The sequence below is a fragment of the Oncorhynchus gorbuscha genome, linkage group LG16, assembly GCF_021184085.1.
Source record: "Oncorhynchus gorbuscha isolate QuinsamMale2020 ecotype Even-year linkage group LG16, OgorEven_v1.0, whole genome shotgun sequence".
NCBI classification, from domain to species: Eukaryota; Metazoa; Chordata; class Actinopteri; order Salmoniformes; family Salmonidae; genus Oncorhynchus; species Oncorhynchus gorbuscha.
The window spans coordinates 42,309,758-42,328,412 of NC_060188.1; the positions used below are offsets into that span (position 1 = coordinate 42,309,758).

Here is an 18,655-nt window from a genome sequence, read left to right on the forward strand (position 1 = left end):
TCTCGCTCCATCCACCAACGCCGCGTTGCACCACAGACTGTCCAGGAGTTGGCGGATGCTTTAGTCCAGGTCTGGGAGGAGATCCCTCAGGAGACCATCCGCCACCTCATCAGGAGCATACCCAGGCGTTGTAGGGAGGTCATACAGTCACGTGGAGGCCACACACACTACTGAGCCTCATTTTTACTTGTTTTAAGGACATTACATCAAAGTTGGATCAGCCTGTAGTGTGGTTTTCCACTTTAACTCAGATTTGTCTGTCGGACTGCTGCTGAGCTCTCCAGGAAGTCCATTATACTGCCAGTGTTTTCCTATGGAGATTGCATGGCTGTGTGTTCGGTTTTATACACCTGTCAGCAATGGGTGTGGCTGAAATAGCCAAATCCACTCATTTGAAGGGCTGTCCACGTAGTTTTGTAAATATTGTGTAAAATGCTCTTTTCAATCACTCGTGGAAGCCAGTCAAAGTGATCTATTCTCGACCCCAACAGAGCACCCTTGCATCACATTCAGTAAGGCACACACATTGTGGCAGAGCATGGACTCCTACATGGACCGTTAGATTGATATTGTATATTCAGCAGCTTATGATGGGTGAAATGGCTTTTTCCACTGCTTACAGCAATGCATAATTCTTAGTTCAGGAACATTGGGGATGAGTCTTTGGTATTGGAGAGGACAGGAGCATTATGATGTAATGCAACACAGCAAATTCTCTATTTCAATGGAAATCGTCAGTCTAAACAGTCAGTTGCCATTTAGAAGGGAGAACTCAGAAATGGAATTGAAGCAGAGTGGAAGATTAGTATTTTTCTCAGCTTTCCAATAGACAGTTTGAAACTCCCAGATGAGAAGAGTAGCCTACTGCGGTTTGGAATAGGTTTGGGATGACAACAGATCCAGGATGAAAATGTCCTCTTTCCTTCTAGGGTAGTGAAGTGAACATTAGACCCAGAATGGTACTAATCGTCAGCCTGGAGCAGACTTTGCACATGCAGTGGAAAGGAGAATCAGCCTGATTTCCACATCCATGGGTAACCTGATCCATCAGACGAGCAGGAGACATGGAGTTGTGTTTGAGCTCAACGTTTTATCCTGTCAGAAGAAACTTTCCGTTTTTTTGTGTAGAATCCAGATTGTGCTTTCCCTCTAAATGCTCCGGCCTCTCTGTGAAGCGGTCCGTAAATCAGAATGAGCGTTAAGTGGTACAGTATATCCACATAGGAATAGGACATTTATTTAAGGATACACGAGGTTGAGTTAAGTGCAATCTCGAGTGGGAACCGAAAGGTCCACTGCTGTAGAGAGCCACAACACAAGGTAAGCGATGTCGAGTTTACATAAAGGTACTTTCATGCTTTTAAACGGATCTTGACTGATCTTGAATCATAACCTGCATCAATCAAAATGTATCTTTATTTGATTAGCCTCTACCTCATGAAATTCATGCACTTTTCAATCGGTCATGAGCAAATGATTAGGAAAACCATAACTGGAGATTAGAGATGGAATGCCAGCCAACCACTCCGGCAGGAGCAAAAAAGTTAATGCTTTTTCGCATTCTTTACTATTCTCCACGGCATAATGAGAACATTTGAAATTCAGGTCACATGACGGCATGGTGAACACAGCAGCAGCCCCGGTATTTACTGGGATGTGACCTTTTTCACTACACCATTGGGTAATTGCTGTTGGCCTGGGCTGCTGAATCCAGGGAGTGTGTGTTGCGCAGATGAGTATGTACCCTTTGCTCCAACCCCAGATGCTAGCATACATGTGCAGTTAGTTTCAGTGAGAGGTATGAGGGAGTGAGCAAGGGAGTGAGGGAGCGAGAGCAAGAGAATCCACTTGGGCATAAGAATGTTATTTTGCGGCCCAGATTTTACCTGTGTGTGTAGATGGAAATTCAATGACATAGATTGCATGCATCATGTAGCTTAGCTTTGGATTTCTCTCCGAGGCCTAGAGGATATAGGGCACTTCAAGTCCTTCACTTTATGTCATGTAAAAAAAATATATATTTTAACTGCATGTAACCTCAGTCAGTTGGAAGACGGAAGGGAAATTCCATTCACACTTACAGTAAGCACAAGGGAGGGGAGATTTTGCGTGTCTCAATGCGAATAAAGATGACTTGATTGATTTCTTGACAACAGGAATGTTGTGCTTTATGTATAATGACTGATAATGAATGATAATGTTTCCTGGAGAGTATTGAACTAGTGCAACCAAAATGAAGTTCTATTTTTGTTTGGAATGACCAGAAGAGGCAGGGGCCAAGTTGACTTACCCAGAAAATAATATTTTTGAGAACAACAGACCAAGCCTTCATTAAAAGTCTCAGCTATGAAGGACTCAAACTGTCAGGCTGCAGAGGCCTGTAATTTCCTGGTGCTGCCATTGGATAAATACTGTATATAAGCCTACAGGTCTGCTTGTGAACCCAAATTACATTGGTTGCAGTGGAGCTTGAGGCACTTATGTACAAGAATGTCTTACTTACGCCACTGAATTCATTACTTTCATTACCTTATTTTTGAATTACTTTTTTCATAACCCGTTTTTAAAGCAACTATGAGCCCTTGGTAGCTGACAAGAGAGCCTCATGAAAGCAAGAGTCAAATAAATAAATGTTCAAAAAACCTGGGCTTGGAAGAGCATCTGTTTTTTGAAATGACACTGCCTCTGAATCAAGAAATGGTGTTATTAATGCATTTGTCACACAGCAGTTGGAAGAAGAGAGGAGGAGGAGGAAGAGAGCAACAGGCCAGCTTTAGTAGAGCTTGACACTGAGTCACCACTTCAACCCATCCAACTTTGCTGCTCCATTTCCAGTCCTTGACAGGTTCCCTCGGGCCTGCGCTGTGAGGTCAAATGGCTCTGCTAAGTTCGGCAGCCTGATCAAAAGGTTGTTTCTAAACAGGCCCTGCTCCAAGTTCACTGTGGTGTCAGTGCCCGGCGGACAGAAACCCAGCAGGCCAGGGTCTTATTGAAACATGTCACGTTTCCCTTAGATGGCCTGTATATCTTCGGCCTATTGAGTCTCAATGAAGACATGGACCGGCTGTGGCGAATCTCACCTCCCAACCCCTGAGTCTTCCCTCCTCACGCCCACACTCCTCGCCTCATTTTCCTCTCTGATCCCTCCTCACGCCCACACTCCTCGCCTAATTTTCCTCTCTGATCCCTCTTCACGCCCACACTCCTCGCCTCCTTTTCCTCTCTGATCCCTCCTCACGCCCACTCTCCTCGCCTCCTTTTCCTCTCTGATCCCTCTTCACGCCCACTCTCCTCGCCTCCTTTTCCTCTCTGATCCCTCCTCACGCCCACACTCCTCGCCTCCTTTTCCTCTCTGATCCCTCCTCACGCCCACTCTCCTCGCCTCCTTTTCCTCTCTGATCCCTCCTCACGCCCACACTCCTCGCCTCCTTTTCCTCTCTGATCCCTCCTCACGCCCACTCTCCTCGCCTCCTTTTCCTCTTTCCCTTGAAGAAAGCAGTGGTGGTTGCAAAGAGCTGCGAGACGGTTATTCGTTTCCACGAGTGGTCAGAGCCTGTGGAAAGAGCCCTGCTGGGCTGGCAGGTTCAACATAGAGAAGTAATGAGACCTGAGGAAGGAGAGAGACTGTAGGGAGATTGTTATTTAATGCTGCTCTTTAATTTGTTAATTCTTATCTCTTACTTTTTTGTGGTATTTTCTTTAAACTGCATTGTTGGTTAAGGACTTGTAAGTAAGCATTTCACTGTAAGGTTGTATTCAGTGCATGTGACAAATAAGATTTGATTTGATTTGAGAGAGAAACAAAGAGAGACAGAGAAACAGAGAGAAAGACAGATAGTCTGGTGGAGGTGCCTCTGTTTCCCTGGTCTGACTGCCTGGACAGTGAGTCAGAGCTGAGGAATTATGAATGGGACAGGGATTGTAAATATAGTACTCCTACTAGGAAAGAGAAGAAAAAAAACAGCCAAAGATAGGGAAAATCCCTCCCGTCCTCCACTTCTGTTGTGGTCGTAAATGGCACATCAAGGGAGCCAGTGGAGTCGGGAGGGGAGACAACAGCTCTGCTGCAGTCATTGATCTTGTCATCTCACAGACCAACAATCTACTAAGTGACCGCCAGGTCTGGTGAGAAGACCCCATACGTGTGGTTTTAAAAACAACTTTGTCTCCGAGACCAGAGACGACATTTGATCTCGTCTCATATTACACCAATAACGAAGTAGCAGCTTGATGGTTTTGATTTATAACAGTGTATTATTAAAAAACTGGTTTCAGTTAGGGATCAAGAGGAGTTGAGATGCATTTGATAACAACAGGGAGGCCTCAATCTGGCAAGAGGTAATGCTGTTGATCAGCATCTTGGTCTGAGGGTAGTTTCTCCCCTTTAGTCAATGCAGCATGAAATCCCTGCACAGCCAAAATAAACCATCCACATCCACCGCCTCAACCAAATCAGGAAATTAAAAACCAGCAGAGTCAGACAGCGGAAAATCTGACCGAAGGGAAGGTTTGTCGAAACTCATAATGATACCCTGACACTGGGCCATTTTATTTGAGAGACTTCTCTCGTCTTTATTCGACAGTGATATACACACACACTCTTATTTATGAGCAAGGGGAGTAGGAGAAGGATATTCAATTTGACGTAAAATAAAAGCGTGCTCATTGACCAGTTGTCTCTTGGCACTGGAGGCCAGCGAGGAGAGAGTAAAAGGCCATTGGTCTGCACGGCTCTGATCACTCGCAGACCGGCTCCACTAATCCCTCACACACTGACTCAATATTGGAGGGACACGCTAAACTGGATCACGAAAAACAATATGCTCCATTGTGCCTGTCCTATTGGTGCGTATCAGATTGTCTGCTGCCTACTCCGTCAGTCTCTCTGCCTCTCAAACGTTTCCACTCATAAATCTACACTACATGACCAAAAGTATGTGGACACCTGCTCATCATTCATCACTCCAGAGAACGTGTTTCCACTGCTCCAGAGTCCAATAGTGGTGAGCTTTACACCACTCCAGCAGACGCTTGGAATTGCGCATGGTGATCTTAGGCTTGTGTGCGGCTACTCATCCATGGAAACCCACTTCATGAATCTCCCGACGAACAGGTATTGTGTTGACCTTGCATCCAGAGGCAGTTTGGAACTCGGTAGTGAGTGTTGCAAATGAGGACAGATGATTTTTACACGCTTCAGCACTCGGTGGTCTTGTTCTGTGAGCTTGTGTTACTTACCACTTCATAGCTGAGCCGTTGTTTCTCCTAGATGTTTCCACTTCACAATAACAGCACTTGTCTATGGAGATTGCATGGCTGTGTGCTCAATTATATACACCTGTCAGCAACGGGTGTGGCTGAAATAGCCGGGTCCCCTTATTTGTATATATAGTGTGTGTCCTCCTTGACATGTTCTATGGTTCCTTGTATTAAAGCAAATGTAATGTGCCACCAATTGACTTGCTCAATAGAGCATTCATCATATGAATTCATATTATGTATCCAAGGAAACAAACATCCTGGAATATAAAGTGTTGTATCCTTGGAAAAGAGGGAGGGTTGGATGGATGTCCTAGGCATAGATCGTCCCACTCTGTCTGCAGCTCATCCATCAAACACTTACCCATAAAGCAGCCTTGATACGAACACCTCTGCGATCATTTCTGAGGCATTGCCTCACCCGCCACAGCCATGCCAGCTGAATCCGGAGTGACCTCATCCTTCAGTTGTGAAATTTCCACTAGTGGAGAACTCAGAGGCCTCATTGTTGCCTCCTGCTCCAGAGGCCTGCCTACGTTCACGTACGTAGGTGAGACTACTGACCGACTGACCAGGTGAAGGAGTGGAGGGAAACACGTCTTTGTTCCTCTACACACGCACATTGCACTCTGCTGCCTCGCTGGGGCCATTGTGATGTCATGGCATTGCCCTTTTGAAAGCTGAGCGGTTGGCCCATATACTGTAACAGCAAATGGTCTAGCAATTCCCCCCCCCCCCCCCCCCCCGACATGATTCAGGAATTCCAAAAAAAGCATTACAAACTCCCTCAGAAGTCTGTTTTTCTATGTGGAGGCGAGAGTCATTTACTTCCCCCTTCCCAACGGTGTGCCATTAAGCAAGCTACATAATGCCATTTCATTTGTATTGCATGTATTTTTACTCCCCTATGGTTTCATAGGAATCTTGCTAAAGCAATTCTCTCTCCATGTCTGGGGTGTGGAGCACAGGTCATACATTAAGATTAGTCTATTGTATTAACACAGGAAAAAAGTACAATACAGTATAAGAATTGCAAAATATTTTGTATTTACAGTACATGGATTGGCCCAGCCATGATAGGCAAACTACTTTGTGATGAATGAAAGACAATGGGGTTTATTGTACAAAGTCACCTGACACAGAGCACACAATCATTTTTGACCCCTTTACCATCCTGTTGTTCACTCGGATGGCTGTCTCAGCATGGTGAACTAAACTAATAACACGGAATACTGTGGGATTACGCTACAAATATCTGTGCCTGTATTCGTGTTAGACACAGTACAGGAGATTGGGACTAAGATTCTCTCTGCATTTTTGTCAAAATTGAGTTATTGTCATAGTCTTGTTCTGTTCAATGTTATCTACCTTCAGTGCCTTCAGAAAGTATTCACACCCCTTGCCTTATTCCAGATTTTGTCACTGGCCTACACACAATACCCCATAAAGTGAAAGTGGAATTATGTTTTTAGAAATGTTCAAAAATTATTTTAAAATGAAAATTGAAATGTCTTGAGTCAATAAGTATTCAACCCCTTTGTTATTGCAAGCCTAAATAAGTTCACTCGTAAACATGTGCTTAACAAGTCACATTATTGTAAGGTTCTGTATTTATTTTCTCAGTCAACCTTGTGTTCTGTTTCTTTGTGTTCTTGAACGTAGCCTGTTACTTTGTGTTCTTGAACGTAGCCTGTTACTTTGTGTTCTTGAACGTAGCCCTGTCTTTCATTTTTGTTCATTGATTTCACCTGTGTTAGTTACTCACCTGGTCTCATCAGCTGCTATTTAGTTCAATTCATTCTGTTTGTGCCTTTGAGGTATTGTTCGTTTTGACTCTACTAAGCATTTTCGTAGCTTGTTTGTGAGAACCAAGCCTTCAGTCCTAGTTTTGATTCCCTGCCTGTTTGCCTACCTGTGTATGACCATTGCCTGCCTGTGACCATGATTCCTGCCTCCTGCGAAGGCAAAATCAACACCTGCCACGCTCTGTGCGTGAATCTACAAATTTTTCTCCCTGAGTATTCAATACAGAATACCTCACCTATAAATGGAATGGATTCAGCGGAGCTACAGTGGCGCCTAACCCAGCAAGAGGAGCGTATGGTGGAAATCTGCCTTCTTCTCTGCCAGCCTATCCCTACTCCTCCGATGCCAGTTATCGTAACCCATAGCCCTCCTCCATTCATATCCATGCCTGGAAAATATGACGGTTCACCTGGGAAATGTCAGTGATTTCTGATACAATGCAGCAAATATATTGAGCACAACCCCACTAACTTTGCCACTGACAAGAGCAGTTTGGATTTTGTTGTCTCTAATCACAGGCAAAGCCCTGGATTGGGCCACCACCATATGGACTGCCATCTGCACAGAACTCTGATCCGAGACCCATTTCCACACTCTCGTCAAAAAGGTATTCGCTCACTCTCCCTCAGGTCGTCCTATAGGAGACCTCCTCATAGAACTTCAACAAGGATGCAATTCAGCTGCTGAGTATGCCCTCGAGTTCCGCACCATGGCTGCAGGGAGTAGATGGGAGTGAGGCTGCTTTACTTACTGTCTACTGACGAGAGCTCAACAGGGAACTTCAGGCGGAGCTGGCCTGTGGAGTCGTTCTTCAGGATTTAAATCAATACATTCCTATGTCCATCTCCATCGACCACTTCATCGCCAACGAACTCTGCCACCCAGGAACCCGAAACCTTCTCTTTCCATGATTTCTCCTGTCCGAGTCTTCCAGAGCCCATGCAGTTGGGCCATGCTCCTCTCCCGTGTATCGAACGTCAAAGGCGGATCCAAGAAGGGCTCTGCCTATACTGTGGAGGGAAAGATCATCTACTCAGCCGTTGCTCTGTCCCCCCCACCCCACCCACCCACAGAGAGATGAGAAGGGTCCCTCTGCTGCCATGCAGGTAGGCGTGTCCTTACTTCCAAATATCTCCCAGAAGCAATTCTCCACCCCAGTATTGATAACCATGAAGGGGGTTACTAACTACATAGATGGCTTGATAGATTTGGGAGCAGCAGGTCATTTTATCGATTACCAGCTCGTACAAGAGCTTGACATTGATCGAACACGGTCACCCCTCCTTTAAGGATTAACACCCTGGACAGGCAGCCATTGGGCACGGGCTTCATTATACACCTGACAGTGTGTCAACCTCCATACCATCTGAATCCACCCAGTACAGCAAAATTAAGGCCTCCACTCTGCCACCACATCACCCAGGGGGACTGGGCTATTGACTTACTTCCTGTAGTGTACCCACCGAAGGGCCGTGTTTACCCCCTATCCTGGAAAAGGAGGCAAAAGAGAACTACATTGACACACTCAAACGGTTTCATTCGTCCTTCTTCCCCGGCTGCGTCCAGCTTCTTCTTCGTTGGAAAAAAGGTCAGTGGTCTCCGTCCATGTATTGATTACCTTTCCCTGAATGACTTCATGATCAAGAACCGATTCCCTCTTCCTCTGATCCCAGCGACCCTTGAACAAGTGGGCCGCGCCAACATCTATACACAACTCAACCTGCGACGGGCATATAACCTTGTCCGTATACGTGAAGGCGACAAATGGAAGACGGCCTTCATCACAGCACAAGGGCTCTACGAATACCTGGTCATGCCCTACGGCCTTACTAATGGCCCCCACTGTCTTCCAATCCTTTATGAACAAGGTTTTCCAGGATATGATCAACCACTCCTTGAAGGAACACTTGCGGCATGTGCAAAAGGTTCTTCAACTGCTCCTTGACCATAACCTTTGAATACTGAAAAGAGCACCTTCCATGTAACCTCTGTAAACTTCCTCGGTTTCGTACTGACACCTGGAGGGGTCAGCATGGATGAGCACAAAGTCAACGCCATCAGTAACTGGCCGACACCCTCCACCGTTAACCTCTCTAGGGTATGTGGGACGCTAGCGTCCCATCTGGCCAACATCCAGTGAGGTTGCAGAGAGCCAAATTCAATTACCGAAATGCTCATTATAAAAATTCAGAAAACAAAACATATTTTACATAGGTTTAAAGATTAAGTTCTTGTTAAACCAACCACAGTGTCATATTTCTAAAATGCTTTTCGGCGAAGCATACCTAGCCCAGAACATACCTAGCCCAGAACATAGCCCAGTTGACAAATTATAACAAACCGTAACCAGCCAAGCAGAAGTGTAATAAAACTCAGAAATGGAGATAAAATTAATTCCTTTCCTTTGATGATCTTCATATGGTGGCAATCAAAAGACATTAATTTACTCAATAAAAAATTCCTTTTGTTCGATGAAGTCTCTGTATATCCCCCCCCAAAAAAAGTTTTGATAGCGCGTTTTCTTCAGTAATCCACAGGCTCAAACTCAGTCAAAACAATCAGACAACAAATTCAAATTGTATCTGTAAAGTTCATAGAAACATGTCAAATGATGTTTATATTCAATCCTCAGGGTGTTTTTTTAGCTTAGTAATATTTCAACAGGACAATAACGTTGTCAATATAAAAGGTAAACAAGAAATGCACATGTGCCTGAAAAATAAACTCTCTGGTCTTACTCCCTCATTTATAAGAATACAAGCCTGAAACAATTTTTAAAGACTGTTGACATCTAGTGGAAGACATAGGAACTGCAAATGGAGTCCTAAGTCAATGGATACTGTAATGGCATTGAATAGAAAACTACAAAAACAAAACTACTTCCTGAATGGATTTTTCTCAGGTTTTCGCCTGCTAAATCAGTTATGTTATACTCATAGACACTATTTTAACAGTTTTGGAAACTTTAGTGTTTTCTATCCAAATCTACCAGTTATATGCATATCATATCTTCTGGGCCCGAGTAGCAGGCCATTTAATTTGGGCATGCTTTTCATCCAAAAATTCAGAATGCTGTCCCCTACCTTAGAGAGGTTAAGGAACTCCAACGTTTCATTGGGTTATCCAACTACTATCGCCCGTTCATTTGGAACTTCAGTTCTACTGCCACTCCCCTCACTGACCTTAGCAGACCCCGGACCCCACCCTGACTGCTTTCAACAACTTGAAACACCTCTTCGCCTCAGCTCTTGTCCTTTGCCAATCTGGTCCAACCCTTCCTTTCACACTGAAGGTGGATGCCTCTGGAGTAGGAGCCATAATCTCTGTGGGTGGGAACACCTCAAATCACATCCCTGTGCCTTCTTCTCCAGGAAGTTATCCTCCGCTGAGAGGAATTACGACGTGGGGAACAGAACTCCTCGCCATCAAGCTGTTCCTCATGGAGTGGCATCACTGGAGGGCACACAACATCCCTTCCTCATCCTAACAGGTTGTACTCTAGAATATATCAGAGGGGCCAAGAGTTTAAACTCCAGACAAGCTCGCTGGGCTCTTCACACGCTTCCATTTTCATGTTACTTACATCCCTGGAAAGAGAAACGTAAAAGCTGATGCGCTCTCCCGCCAGTTTGACCTTCCGACCAGTAACTCAGACCAAACATCCATTCTTCCTTCCTCTTGCATTATGGGACCGGGACAGTGTGAGATTCACTCTGCCATACAAGAAGCCCTAACCTCAGACCTGGCTTCTCCTGAGACACAAGCTAGGAAGAGCGAAGTACCAGCAGCTGTTAGACCCCCAACTGATGCAATGGTGGCACACATCCTTGGGGTCAGGACTTCCAGGCATTACACGAACCACGAACTTCTAGCTAGTAACTTCTGGTGGTCCTCACTGGCATTTTGAAGTAAGGGATTACGTACTCCTGTCCAGTCTGCTCCCAAACCAAATCCCTCGTCATCTCCCTTCCGGTAAGCTTCAACCTTTGCCAATCCCTCACAGACCCTGGTAACACATAGCTGTTGACTTCATCACAGACCTTCTGAATCCTTTGGTAACAGCACCATCCTTGTCATAGTAGACAGTTTTTCAAAAAAGTAGCGAATTCACTGTCCTGAATACAAAGCGTTATATTTGGGGCCAGCACATCACGGAGTACCACTCTTCACATTTTCATGTTATGGGTATGCTTGTCATCAGCAAGGACTATGGAGATTTTTAGGATAAATGTAATGAAGCAAAGTACAGGCAAAATCATAGAGGAAAACCTGGTTGTCTGTTTTCCAGCAGATGAGATGAATTCACTTTTCAGCTGGACAATAACCTAAAACACAAGGCCAAATATACACTGGCGTTGGTTGCCAAGATGACATTAAATGTTCCTAAGTGACCTATTTACAGTTTTGACTTAAATCAGCTTAATCTATGGCAAGACTTGAATGGCTGTCTAGCAATAATCAACTAACTTGGCAAAGCTTTATTTTTTTTAAATAAATATTGCAAAAATTGTACAATCCTGGTGTGGAACTCTCTGAAACTTAACCAGAAAGACTCACTGCTGTAATCGCTGCCAAATAAATTAGCAAAAATGTCAAATATATTTGAACTTTGTCATTGTGCGTAGATGGATGTGAAACATATATTTAATCACTTTTGAAATCAAGCTGTAACACAACATTTGGAATAAGGGGGGTATGAATACTTTCTGAAGGCACTGTAGTACTCTAAATCCCCCAATTTATGTTAAAGAGAATGCAAGATAAAAAAATAAATAGCTGACACCATTCAAACCAACGAGGGTTTTGCTATATTACACTTGTGCTTTCTTGAAAATTAAATATTTTTAGTAATTTAATTTGAATTTGGCGCTCTGCAATTCAGCAGATGTTGACTATAATGATCCCGCTAACGGGATGGGTGCATCAAGAAGTTAATGTGAGTCTGGAAGGAGAGTTTAGTCTAACCAGACACCTAGATATTTGTAGTTGTCGACATATTCTAAGTCAGAACCGTCCAGAGGAGTGATGCTGGACGGGTGGGTAGGTGTGGGTAGCGATCGGTTGAGGAGCATGCATTTAGTTTTGCTTGCATTTAAGAGCAGTTGGAGGCCATGGAAGGAGAGTTGTATGGCATTGAAGCTCATTTGGAGGTTAGTTTAACATTGTCCAAAGAAGGGCCAGAAGTATACAGAATGGTGTCGTCTGCATAGAGGTGGATCAGAGAATCACTAACAGCAAGAGCGACATCATTGATGTATACAGAGAAAAGTCGGCCCGAGGATTGAACCCTGTGGCACCCCCATAGACTGCCAGAGGTCTGGACAACAGGCCCTCCGATTTGACACACTGAACTCTGTCAGAGATGTAGTTGGTGAACCAGGCGAGGCAGTCATTTGAGGAACCAAGGCTTTTGAGTCTGCCAATAAGAATGTGATGATTGACAGAGTCGAAAGCCTTGGCCAGGTCGATGAATACAGCTGCACAGTATTGTCTCTTATCGATGACAGTTATCATATGGTTTAGGACCTTGAGCGTGGCTTAGGAGCACCCATGACCAGCTCGGAAGCCAGATTGAATAGCGGAGAAGGTACGGTGGGATTCGAAATGGTCGGTGATCTGTTTGTTAACTTGGCATTCGAAGACCTTAGAATGGCAGGTTAGGATAGATATAGGTCTGTAGCAGTTTGGGTCTAGAGTGTCTCCCCCACGGCAGCTTTCCAATCTTTGGGGATCTCATACGATATGAAAGAGGTTGAGCATGCTAGTAATAGAGGTTGCAACTATTTCTGCGGTTAATTTTAGAAAGAGAGGTTCCAGATTGTGGCCTGGCTGATTTGTAGGGGCCCAGATTTTTCAGCACTTTCAGAACATCCGCTATCTAGATTAGGGTGAAGGAGCAATGGGGAGGCTTGGGCAAGTTGCAGTGAGGGGTGCAGGGCGGTTGCCCGGGGTAGGGGTAGCCAGGTGGAAAGCATGGACAGCCGTAGAAAAATTATTATCGAAATGATCAATTATAGCAGATTTATCGGTGGTGACAGTGTTTCCTAGCCTCAGTGCAGTGGGCAGCTGGGAGGAGGTGTTCTTATTCTCCATGGACTTTACAGTGTCCCAGAACCATTTGGAGTTAGTGCTACAGGATGCACATTTCCGTTTGAAAAGGGTAGCCTTTGCTTTCCTAACTGCCTGTGTATATTGGTTCCTACCTTCCCTGAAAAGATGCATATCGCGGAGGCCATTCGATGCTAATTCAGTGGGCTTGGTTCAGTCCTGAAGTATGTAATCACAGACTGTTATATCGAGTGGTATTGAAGTGAATAAAAAAGGAATCATGAGAAATTTTTGCCAAGGGTCGTGAGTTCATGCCATAGTTTTCCTGTTGATGTGCAGTGGAGATGACTTTATCACCAAAGTGTATTGGAATGTGGTCCCACTCAGCTGCCAGTGTTACGCCTGCTAAACACAAACACATGCTGAGAAGAAACCTGACCCTTGATACTGTGTAAAATGAAGAAGTGAAGCTTATTTTGGAGCACAGTCAAATATTTCATCCCCGGATCATATCCCGGTAATATTTAGCAGTGGTTAGTGATATTTAATACGAAAGTTCAAGTCATCATCTTTTTTTCGCTTACTTAACTGTATTATGGTGTATGTGTCATGAGTTTAGTCCATTTTCATTCCACTCCAGCATAATCATATCCAGTAATAACAGAATTGAATAGCATCTTCTTAGTGACTGCTGTGAGCAAATGACCTGTGAACACAAGTTGATACGAGTAGATATGACTGCTGTAAAAGCCCCTTAGTATTTTATAGATACAAAGTCCTTGTTTATCTAACCCTAGCCTCTCTTTCCTGGGTATTGTCTTTCAGGTCAGGAGACAAAGTCTGGTCTCCAAATGTTATTGAAGATGGCAAGACAAGTCCATACATGGCCACATTGGAGTCTGAGTCACCACAGGTATGAGCTGCACTTGTTTACATGCAAATAAGAGCCATAGATACATTTATATTTTGGTTCAGTGTATATAATCGTAACAATTTCAAAGATTTTACTGAGTACAGTTCACATAGGGAATTCATTAGGCCCTAATCTATGGATTTCACATGACTGGGAATACAGATATTGATCTGTTGGTCATAGATACCTTAAAAAAAGGTAGATGGATGGATCACAAGTCAGTATCTGGTGTTACCACTATTTGCCTCATGTAGCACGACACATCTCCTTCGCATAGAGTTGATCAGGCTGTTGATTGTGGAATGTTGTCACACTCCTCTTCAATGGCCGTGCAAAGTTGCTGGATATTAGCGGAAACTGGAACACGCTGTCGATCCAGAGCATCCCAAACATGCTCAATGGGTGACATGTCTGGTGAGTATGGAATTATGTACAGATCCTGGCAACATGAGGTTAAAACATTAGGGTATGGCACGGATGAATGGCACGACAATGGGCCTCAGGATCTCATCACAGTACCTTTGCATTCAAATTGTGATCGATAAAATGCAATTGTGTTCGTTGTCTGTCATTTATGCCTGTCCATACCATAACCACACCGCCACCACGGGGTACTCTGTTCACAACGTTAACATCAGCGAACCGCTTGCCCACAGAACGCCTGTTTAGTTATTTACGACACCGTACTGCAGTCAGGTCAAGACCCCAATGAGCACGCAGATGAGCTTCCCTGAGACGGTTTCTGACAGTTTGTGCAGAAATTATTTGGTTGTGCGAACCCATAGTTTTATCATCTGTCTGGGAGGCTGATCTCAGACAACGCAGGTGAAGAAAGCCAGATGTGGAGTTCCTGGGCTAGCGTGGTTACACGTGGTCTGCGGTGTGAGGCCGGTTGGACCTGCTGCTAAATTCTTCCTAGCACAAGGTGCACCTGTGTAATGATGCTGTTTAATCGGCTTCTTGATATGCCACACCTCTAAGGTGGATGGATTATCTTGGGAAAGGACAAATGCTCATTAACAGGTATGTAAACACCTTTTTTCATGAAACTTGTTTTTTTGCCCATGCAACATTTCTGGAACTTATATTTCAGCTCATAAAACATGTGACCAACACTTTACATGTTGTTTATATTTTTGTTCAGTGTGGATTATCTTCTGATATACTGCTGCCTCGATGGTTCCCAAAATAAATGATCCAGAAGCCGAGGCGTACCCGGTGAACTTTGCAGCGTTTTCTGATACTGAATAGAGGGTGAAGCAAAGTGTAACCAAAACACGCAGACAATGAGCGTCTTGTGGCTGGGACTTCTGAGAAGTGACCATTCATCTCTTACTGTTGCCATTGGTTGTCATGTTGGGGCGTTTTCCCATGTCCCAGTCTCTTCAGTGTAGCGATCCCTGTAAACTGGGCTGACTGGTCACACAGAGGCCTGAAATGATTCAGTCACTTCATCAATTGAATGTTGACGCGATGCACAGCAGACAGATTTATTGAGTTCCGCTTCAGTAGGCAGGCTGGTGGACATGTTGAATGAACGAGCTATACGAATGGTGGAAGGTTTAATAAGAGAACAAGTTAACTCTATCCCTGATGTGCATACGGTGAATGTTTTTTTTCCATGTAGCTGCGCCTAAGTTTACATAGTCTTTTTTTTGTCTTCAGAAAGCAGCATAGACATTTTATTGCTTTAACACGCTTGACATCGAAGTCAAAGCCACTGATCCTTATCCTAAATATTCCTAATGTTCTTGGGTTACATGGTTGATATACTGCTCTTGTAAGCGTGGTAGTCATAACATATACGTCTTCCTAGTGATAAAGGAGGTGAAAGACCAACCCATTACAGCCTTCAGGCAATCCAGTGAGCCAGGCAGATTCCCCGAGAGGGGTCCTGGGGATTGGGAACGTTGTATTTCACCGTCTCGACACAAGCTGAAGTCTTGAGCGAAGGGGGAACTATCAACTCAAACTCTGTATATAAACGGAGACAGGCATGCTAGCAGTGCCTGCTGTGTGCGTATAATCGGAGAATGCTGCTCTACCTCCTGGATAAGTTACAGAGGGAGGTTTGGAAACCTTGTATCCACTCTCTGCTCTCTACTGAAATACTGGCTACTTTTTAATAGACTTAAAGTTGAGAGCTGGAAACGGCAGAGTGAGTAAGTATCATTTGCTTTTGGTGGAGGCGTGTTAATATGAAAGGGAAACAGTTGTTTGGTCCCTTGAGCTAAATGAGGACCTGAAATGGTCTCACCACACCAAGACCGTGGTGGCGAAGGCTCAACGGCGCCCATACAACCTCAGGCGGCGGAAGAAATTCGGCATTGCCCCTAAAGAGCCTCGCAAATTTCTACAGATGCACAATTGAGAGCATATTGTTGGGCTGCATCACCACCTGGTACGGCAACTGCACCAACCTCCACTGCATGGCTATCCAGAGAATGGTGCGGCCAACGCAGCTCCGGGGGCCCCGCTGCCTCCTCGTGTCAAAGGAAGGGCAAGAAGATCATTAAGGACCTCGGCCACGAACTGTTCACTCAGCTACCGTCTGGCAGACGGAGACCATACAGGTGCATCAGAGCTAAGACGGAGAGACTAAGAAACAGCTTCTATCTCCAGGCCATCAAACTGTTGAACAGCCATCACTCATTCACACTCATTCACACAAAACACACACACACACACAAACGAGCACACACACACCTCGTACTCACAAACACATGCACATACACTCACACACATCACTCGCACAGTCACACACAGTCAACGCTGCTGTCCCGTATTGTAGAGACATTAAACCACTGGACACTTCCCGTTTCACACTCTGTGTTTATAGACTGTATTCTCTAAATGGCTCTAATATATCTACTTCTGTACATCACCATTCTTGTGTAAATTAATCTGGTGTATATATGTAGATTACATTTGGATTACTGTTACAGTGCTATTTGGGGTTTTAATTGGGGTCGTTACGACACTATTTATTTAATTGGATTATTTGTTTCACATTTTACCGCATTTAGGAGCTAGTAACATAAGCATTTCACTGCACCTGCTATAACATTTGCTAAACTGTGTACCCAACCAATAAACATTTTGATTTTGATTCGATTTTGATATAAATGACCATGGTTGTTTCCTCCTCCAGGCTTGTTTACTGTAATTTACCTTGAAAGAGATGACCGGCATCTAACAATGCTGATGGTGCTCCAGACAAATTAGACACAACATGTGAACTCCCTACCAGCATATGGGAGTTCTCGCTAGCAGAAAGTGACACAAGGAAGTGGTGAGATGTTTCCTTGAACAAGGGGAATGTGGGAGATTCTCATACAGTTGAATGATACATTTTTGGATCTAAACCTGAACAGTTACGAAACTAAAGCTATTTGTGGCGTCCTTGTACTGGAAAGAGGTGAAAAACAGGAGGAAGATGTTGATTGTTTCCATGTACTTATCTTACTCATCAACAGACTAGAATATTGTAAGATTACCAGAGAGGATCATGACTAATTTTGAAATTATTATTAGAATAAATAAGGGAAAATAGGCCTGTGGTCTATAGTATGTTAAAGTAGATCTACAGATGGCTACAGCTAGTCACTGTATGCTATTCTGCATATTTCCTCAGGCTAAATAAAATCACCATTGTGTCTTTAGCAGGGGCCTTGGAAACTATGGCGCTTTAGAATGCCGGAAACGCTGGAACTCACGTCACTAAGGTTCCATTCTCAAGCCGCACTGCCAAGCTGGCAAGAGGGAGAGGATTATCCTTCCTGGAATTTATGAGAGCTGACAGCGAGGATCCACACATGGCTTAAGACTGTCAATTTTTTCTTGGAATTAGTTTCACTTCATAGAATCCGTTTGATACAGAATCTGTTTTATGAATGGAACAAGTCCACTGGTTTTCCAGTATACCTGTCAGATTAAGATCCTCTGCCTAAAAAATAACATTACAGAACCATGACAATAGAGTCTAATTGTGACGTGCTTATAGGTAATTTTTCTATAGCGATCGTGTGCTCCGTTCCATAGAGGTCATACTCTACCCTCTGTCAAATATGTTTAGCGGTTCAATTAAAACATTGTTCTCTGTAAACAAATATATATATATATATATATATAATCCAATCAACACAGTGCCATTGAGAGTTCACATTCACTGCACCACATTCATCCAGGACTTCGGATCATAAGCTTGTGACCCAACTTATTTAGTTGTTTGTTTCCAGTCCTGGGTGAAGTAGTACCAATCAGACGGTAATCCCCAGAAATGTCCATCTATATTTGGGTTGTCCCAGAGAGGTCTCTCTCTCCCTCTGTCAGCACGCTGTGGAGCGGATGGGGCCCCTTGGCTGTCTGCTTGCTTCCAGCCAGCCCTGGACCCACCATCCCCGGGCTTCTCTTAGCCCTGCACTCCGGGATAGGAACAGGGACAATAACGAGCTGGTTTGTTTGGTTAGCGGTGCAGAGCGCCATGTGAAAAGTTTAATTGCCCAGGTCTGGGGATTACTGTGAGAGGGGGAGGGGAAGTTGAATCGGAGAGAGAGAGGAGAGCTTTAGGGCCCAGTCAGAAGCAAACATATGGTTTCAATTAGGCTCCTCTTCCTCCTCCTCCTCCTG

At 44.3% G+C, this 18,655-nt stretch overlaps 1 protein-coding gene across 1 annotated transcript in view; it reads left to right on the top strand.

Moving 5' to 3' along the window:
• Positions 1-18,655, top strand: part of LOC123999941 (PDZ and LIM domain protein 4-like) — a 68,161-nt gene that overhangs the window by 31,492 nt on the left and 18,014 nt on the right. The window contains exon 3 of the mRNA XM_046305988.1: positions 13,939-14,026. Within this exon, the coding sequence (XP_046161944.1) occupies positions 13,939-14,026 (88 nt within the window). The remainder of the gene's footprint in view (positions 1-13,938; positions 14,027-18,655) is intronic.